General features: G+C 60.2%; 1 protein-coding gene across 5 annotated transcripts in view; it reads right to left on the bottom strand.

The window, feature by feature from the left end:
• The window catches only part of LOC117097718 (coronin-7), a 66,436-nt gene that overhangs the window by 31,755 nt on the left and 27,551 nt on the right, over positions 1 to 7,130 (bottom strand). For all 5 annotated transcript variants that reach the window (XM_033235902.1, XM_033235903.1, XM_033235904.1 and 2 more), the window contains 2 exons: positions 3,646 to 3,732; positions 3,089 to 3,171 (listed from right to left, as the gene is read on the bottom strand). In XM_033235902.1, coding sequence (XP_033091793.1) covers positions 3,089 to 3,171; positions 3,646 to 3,732 — 170 coding nt within the window. The remainder of the gene's footprint in view (positions 1 to 3,088; positions 3,172 to 3,645; positions 3,733 to 7,130) is intronic.

The following is a 7,130-nucleotide window of genomic DNA, read 5'->3' as shown; positions in this document are numbered from 1 at the left end:
GGCTGCCGCTGAACACGGTGGCTGCTGAAAAAATGTTTTCACTGCAAAGCAAACCTGGCCGAGTGGGACGGTGGTGGGGTGTAGTCGGGGGGTGACAGGGCCCAAAGAAAGGAAGCCTTCCCAGGAACAGTGTCTGGAGTGTGCCCTCAGATCAGGGCTTCAGGGAAGGGGAGAACCCAGCCAGGGGGTGGCCAAGCTGAGATACAGCCTCGACCCGGGACAAGTCCCCCGACTCTAGGCCAGGGACCAGGGGCAGATGTGGGGGTGTGCGAGCCCCCATCACCAGGTGCTGACCATAGCAGGCTCTGGGCCATGTGGGTGACATATGCTCTTGTTTTATGCCCGGCGACCTCATATATTGAAAAGGAGCGGCTTCAGGGAGGGAAGGCAGTGTGCTCACAGTAAGTGGAGACAGGACCCCAGCACCTGCTCCCCAGCCACGGATGGGGCTGCCAGCCACGCGGGAGGGCTTAGGGCCACTGTGAGCTACAGAAGCAACAGACCCTACTTCTATGGGGGTAGGGGGTGATACAGTTCGCCCAGCCCCTCAAAGGTGTTCACACACTCATCCCCGCTCAGTTCACACCCAGAAGCATGGCACCCAAGACAGGTGTATCTTTGCGCCTCCCAGACCAAAGCATGAGATGTTCCTTCAGTGCAGGCTGCCGGTCCCTCTCATTATCCTCCCACCTCCACCTGGCACCAAGCATGGTGCCAGGCATACAAAGTGCTGGGCAGCCCTCCATGGATGCTGCCTGAGCACAGACAGGTCCTTGGTGTTTGAGGCTGGCCTGGCTCCCAGCCCCCGCTCCTCCTACTGTGGCCGGCTTCCCCTCAAGATACTCCACGAATGTCACGGGGAGGGCATAGGTGGGAGCACAGTGAGGCCCCTTGGTGAGGATAAGGCGGAGACGGGGTGTGGGCACGAACCCTGGCCGCCTCTAGCTCTCCTAAGGGCACACACTGTTCTGCCCAAGAAAAGATGGAAAATCTGTAAAACAGAAGAACTCGAGGGTGGTGGAGTGGATGCAGTTGCCAACTTCCCGTGCCCATAGATGACACTCCAGACTTTCCATGCTCAGCCCAGATTCGCTCAGAGGTCCCGGCACCCCAGGGAGTCAGTAGGGGGCTCCAGCTTCCAGGATGCCTGGGGGTGCAGGGGACCCACCACCTCTCAGAACAGCTGGGGGGCTGGCACACATCCTTGGCATCCACCAGCTTCATGGGGGCTGGAGAGTCCCGGCTCCCTTGCCAAGGGTGCCAGGAAGGCAGAGCAGGGGCCAGGGCTCGGGGGCAGAGGACCCTGGCCTGGCCACCCATCTGGGAGTGATTTGAGAAATTCCAGTCTTCACTGGTCCTTCGAGGCTATTCTTAACTGTGGTAATTACAGGGTCAGCCTTGGCCAGTGGCACCGTGAGGTCTGGGCATCATTAACTCCTCCAGAGGCCACACTGGGGCGGGACAGGAGATGCTTGCAGGGGATGGGGACCCTGTCACTGGGGGCGGAGCCTGGAAGGCAGGAAGTGGTGGGTGGAAGTGACCGGTGCTGGGTCCCTTCACACCAATGCCTCTGCTGGGGTCCCTGCAGGGAAGGAGCTGTCTGACCTAGAAAGGTCTAGAAGACAAGATGCCACGCAGCTCCGGGCCCAGGATGGGGGACATGGGGACAGATCCTAGACGTGGAATCTGAAGGCCCGGGAGCTCTGACTCCTCAAGGCAGGGCGGGTCCCACTGACTCCTCCCTGAATCCCCAATGCCCAGAGCAGGCAGGAGGCTGAGGGCAGCCCTGACTCTGCCTCTCACCCTCCATGTGACTTCAGGGAAGGTGCTGAATCTTGCTCACCTTTGCCTCCCTCATCTGTATAATGGGCCTTGCCAGCTTCTCAGCCCCTCCATGGGTGTGAGAGGATGGAAGAGGGCGTCACTGTCACCCGGACCCCTACCCCTCCTCTGGGCAGTTCTCAGCTGGGGGAAGCCCTTGGCAGGAGCTCTCACTGGTATTCATGTGGGACCTCTTTTGGGGACTCCCCGGAAGATCCCACAGCCTTCCTTACCCCCAGACACATACTCTTGCTGCTCCCAGAGCCTGGACAGGTCATTGTTGCCTGTGACTCAGTTTCCTCAGTTATGCAATGGAAGGAGGAATAAGCTTGCCAAGGACCACCCCTTTCCCGGCTCTGACGTTCTCGGATCCCCCTGCCTGCGAAGATTCCAGCAAGGCCCTCATGAGTCACGGCTGAAGCTTCAGAAGGCGGATGGAGTCCCTGTCGCTCCACCCTGGCCCTGCCTGGCTACGTCTCTGAACACCCCCAGCCTCAGTTTCCCCAGCTGTGTTGTGGGTGGTCTGAACGGATGGGTCACTCATAAATGCTTGCCCTGGGCCTCCTGGTGTCTGGCTCCGGAGCCGCAGTGGGCCAAGGCCAGAGCGTGCCTGGCCAGGACTGCCATGCACTGCCAAAAGCCCTCTCCACACACTTCTGGGCGCAGATGGAAGGATGAGGTGCACTTGGAGCCCCCCAGGCTGCCTGGACACCAGCCTCACCTGGGGACACACCTCAGGATAGAACAGGACAGCCATATGGCTGGTGCGGAGTAGGCAGCATAAACCTCAGTGGGCCACATAAGCCAAGGCCCACCTACACCTCCACCTCTACCTCCACCTCCAACCTGCCAGGCTGTCCAACAATGCGCACGCCCACCCTCCTATCATAGCCTGGAGCCTTCCTGGGCCTCAGCCCTACCAGAACATCCACAGAAAAATGAAGTGCATTCTTGCATTTCCGGACCACACCCTCTCCCTGAATGCCAAGCATGACTGTGTCAACCCCCCACCATGAAACCTGTGGTGACCAAGGGCCCACTCTACTACCAGGGGCCAGAGGGGTACCAGAGCACCTGCTGTAGGTGACACCTGGAAGCTTCAGGGGTACAGGGCCAGGTGTCTGTCGCAAGGCCTTGCAGCCCAGATCAGGTACCCAGAACAGCCCGGAGATCAGCCCGCCTCACTGACAGGCCGGATCAGGCGCCCTTGCCAGCGGCGCCCTGGGTCATCAGCCCCCCCAGCCCACCCGCGTGTCGCGGCTCCTACCCCGGTGAGGTGTCCAAGGTGAGGGAGGCCAGGGCGTTGGAGAAGACCCGCGTGTCCCACAGTTTCACTTCATGCTCACGCATCTGCAGGGAGGGCGAGAGAGGGGCTCAGAGGGGCCTATCCCTCAGAGCCCCACCCAGGGACTCCCAGGAAACCCAGTGCCTGAGGGTACCGCCTGACACAGGGCACCTGCCTCAGAGCAGGGCTTGGAGTAGGGAGGGGAGTCACCCCAAGGAAAGAGAGTTTGGGTTTTCATGTTCTGCCCCTTTAAGAACCCTTAGGTGACAAGGGATGAGGGGCGGTTCCCTCCATGGACTCAGTCCCTGTGGGGCCACTATAGCTCCTGGGGTCAGGCTGAGCTATTACAAATGGAATCTGCCAGTTTTCAGCAGCCGTCAGTCCCCTGAGGCTCTGAGACCCGGCTGCAGTCAGGCCGTATATGGACAGGCCTGGAACTGGCCCTCAGTCCCCCGCCTCCCATTGGCTTCGTCCCTGCCCGAAGGGCTGGACACATCCCCACCTGGCCATGCCCTGCTCCTCCAGGAGGAACCCCCTACCTGGTTGAATCCAGTAGACACAAGGTGCTCCCGGGAGCCCGTCCATGCCAGCCGGCTATCCCTGCTGTTCTCATGGGCCTGTGTGCTCTGCAGGAGGCAAGAGGTGGACCTGAGCCCCCAGGCCCCCTGCTGGTGGGCGGGGCCCCCTGGACTGGGCCTGAGCTGGGGAACTTCTGCTGCCCACCTGCCTGAAAGCCTCATAGAGGGTGGGAAGGGCTGGGTCCTTCTCCACATCCCCACTGGGACCAAAGGTGGTCTCCAAAGCACCCCAGGGATCAGTCCCACCTCCGCCCCAGCTGAGGGCAGCTCTGTGCCCAGAGGCCAACCTGACTGCTCCTCCCGAGTGTCCCTCCTCCCGAGTGTCCCTCCTCCCGAAAAGAAGGCTGCCTCGCTCCCCAGCTCCAGGCCCCTTCCCTACTGCACCAGGGGCTAAAGGCACTGGCACTTTCTTGCCCCCACGAGCTGTGTGATCCGGGGGACGTCACACTCTCTCAAAGTGTCATTTCTCTCGCTTGTGTAAGGGGCACCCGGTGCGGTGCCACCCACTTCCCAGGGCTGTTGCCATGTGGAAGGGCAGGGCTTGTGGCAAAGCGCCGTGTAAATCGGGGGATTTTGAGGATCACTGCCGCCGCCCCAGGCAGGAGGCAGGGCCTGGGACCCACCTCTGGGCAACGTCCAGAGAGCGCCAAGCAGTGCCTCTCCTGGCCCTCCCAAGGTGCTGGAGTTGCCAGCAGGAAAGCTCCCGGCCCCTGGGAGGAGAGGGAAGCTCACATGGTGGGTGGGGCCCTGTCCTCCTGGGCCCTGGCAGTAGGGAGCTGAGGGGGCCAGAGGAAATGCAAACAGCTCCTCCCAGTCACCCTGGCCCCTGGAGCCTGAGACGAAGGACCCTGTTACCAAAAATAGCTCACCCCAAACCATGGCCAGCTTCCTCTGAGCTTCCCACGATCTCCTTGGGAATGAATGAGGGAGGGAAGCAGCCTGCGAGGAGCTGGCCCGGGGCCCCCTCCCCAGCCCGTGGAGGCTGACTCCAGCGTGGGAGACCATCGGAAACGGCTCCAGGTCCCGTCCTTCGAGGGGCTTTTCTCACTGTTCCCTTCCCACCAGGCTGCGGCCGGCACAGGAAGTTGGGGCTGGAGCCTGAGAACCAAGGCCCCACTGCCCTCTCTCCACGTAAGAGGGGATATCGGGTCAGGACAAGGGTCGAGCCATTGGCCAGCCCTGCCCTCGACACCTGGAGAGGGTCACGGTGTCATTCAGGCTCCTGCCTGCTCGGTGTTTAGTGTGCAAATATCTGTGTGTGCGCAGCCCACCAGGGGGCTCCTAGTTTGTCCAAAAGCCATTCATTCATTCAAGAAACACACAAGGCCTCCCAGAGACCAGAACTGTGCTAGGAGCTGGCGGTGGGGCTGGATGGTTCTCAGCTAGAGGGCAGGTGCTGGGGGGAAGCAGTGCCCCTCGCTCATCTATTTTCTCCTCATATGGGTATTTGAGCCACACACTATATGAGATGACACGGTGAACAAAATGGGAAAAGTCCCCGTGCCCGTAGAATAAACACGTCAGGGAGGCAGATGTACGCCAAACAGAAATCAGTGTGTCATTCCACGTGACTGTGCCTGCCATGGGGGAACCGCACGGTGTTAGGGGAGGAAGCTCTGGAGGTGGACCCAGGAGAGCCCCAGCCCAGCCACCACGGCCACCTTCCATGGTGGGTCAGTCACCGGCTCTGTGCCTCAGTTTCCATGTCTGTAAAAAGCACTGTAACAGAATTTACTTTTTTTTTTTAACCTTTCCTGTGGTGCTGAAGGACCTACTTTTGAAGACGGCCATAAGGAGTAAGATGGAACACTTGTAGAAGGCTCAGGATTGTGTCTGACACGTGTCACGTGTGCATGTCTCACAAGTGATAGCAGGGGACCGTCAGAGTGTAAATGAGGGAAGACCTAGCGTCATTCCCACTAGGCTGTGAGGGTTGACAGGCGTGAGCCAGGTATGGGAACTAGCATCCACAAAGAGTTGAAAACTGGACGCAGAGAGACCCACTCAGCCAGCAGCTGGGGATGCAGGAGGTGGAGGCCGGGCCAAGCCTGCAGGATCCCCCCGGGGCTACCACTGAGCACCTTTCACCTAGGGGGCACAGGCTAAGGCTAGGGGTGGGACATCCCTTGGCCTTCCTAATTCACATGTGGGAAGCCAGAGACGCAGAGAGAGGAAGCCATGGTGCAAAGTGGCCCGGCCCCAGCTGTCTCCTCCACCTGCACAAGAGGGCCGTGAGGCTCAGAGTGGTGATGAGACTTGCACAAAGTCGCGGCTAGGAGGCAGCAGGGAAGGGAGGAGGAGCCGCCCAAGACCACAGCTGCCCCAGAAACACTCTGGTTTCCAGCAAACATCCTGGGCCAGCTCTCGCTCCCCGGAGTGTTCAGCCCAGCCTTCAGAGCTCCAGGTAAGAGCTTTGGCTGTGCCCAGCCACTCCCCACTGTGGGGACACCTAGCTCAGTTTGCCCAGAGACCACAGGAAGCCCCCAAGTGAGGGAGGGGGTCAGTGGCCCACCCCTTACTCTGTAACTCCTTATCAATGGAGTGATCACCAGTATCAAAAATGAGAGGTGGGCTGGGTGCACTAGTCCCCGCCGTAATCCCAATACATTGGGAGGCTGAGGCGGGAGGACTGCTTGACCCCAGGAGTTCCAGAGCAGCCTGGGCCACAAACTGAAAACTTCTCTCTTAGAAAAACAAACACTAGGCCGGGCACAGTGGCTCACACCTATAATCCTAGCACTTTGGGAGGCTGAGGCGGCGGGATACCTGAGGTCAGGAGTTCAAGACCAGCCTGGCCAACATGGTGAATCCCCATCTCTACTAAAAATACAAAAATTAGCTGGGAATGGTGGCAGGCGCCTGTAATCCCAGCTACTCAGGAGGCTGAGGCAGGAGAATCACTTGAACCTGGGAGGCGGAGGTTGCAGTGAGCCGAGATTAAGCCCTTGCACTCCAGCCTGGGCGACAGAGCAAGACTCTATCTCGAAAAAAAAAAAACCCAACTAGCTTGACGTGGTGGTGCGTGCCTGTAGTCCCAGCTACTAGGGAGGCTGAGGCAGGAGGATCGCTTGAGCCCAGGAGGTCCATGCTGCAGACAGCCGTGACGGCGCCACTGCACTCCCGCCTGGGTGACAGAGCGAGACCCGTTTGCCAGCCTCAGCAACCCTCAGAGAAGAGCCCTCTCTCCAGCTCCTCATTCTCCTGGGTAGCGGGTAAGAACAGGGGCTGCAGCTGAGACCCAGGCATCCTGTTACCCGCATCCCCAAGGGCCCCCCAACCTGGTTCTGAGAACAGGAGGGGCTGTGGCAGGGCAGGAGCAGTGCCAGCCCCGCAGGGGGTGAGGAGGGGAGGCGTATGCCCACCCCTTCATCACCATGGCAACACTTCCTGTGCAGGGCAGGATGATTCCAGGAGCAGCCCTGGCTCCCTGCTTGGGTAAGGGGACC

This window comes from Trachypithecus francoisi, unplaced genomic scaffold (assembly GCF_009764315.1).
Source record: "Trachypithecus francoisi isolate TF-2019V2 unplaced genomic scaffold, Tfra_2.0 Lachesis_group15, whole genome shotgun sequence".
NCBI classification, from domain to species: Eukaryota; Metazoa; Chordata; class Mammalia; order Primates; family Cercopithecidae; genus Trachypithecus; species Trachypithecus francoisi.
This window is presented reverse-complemented; position numbering and strand designations above follow the sequence as displayed.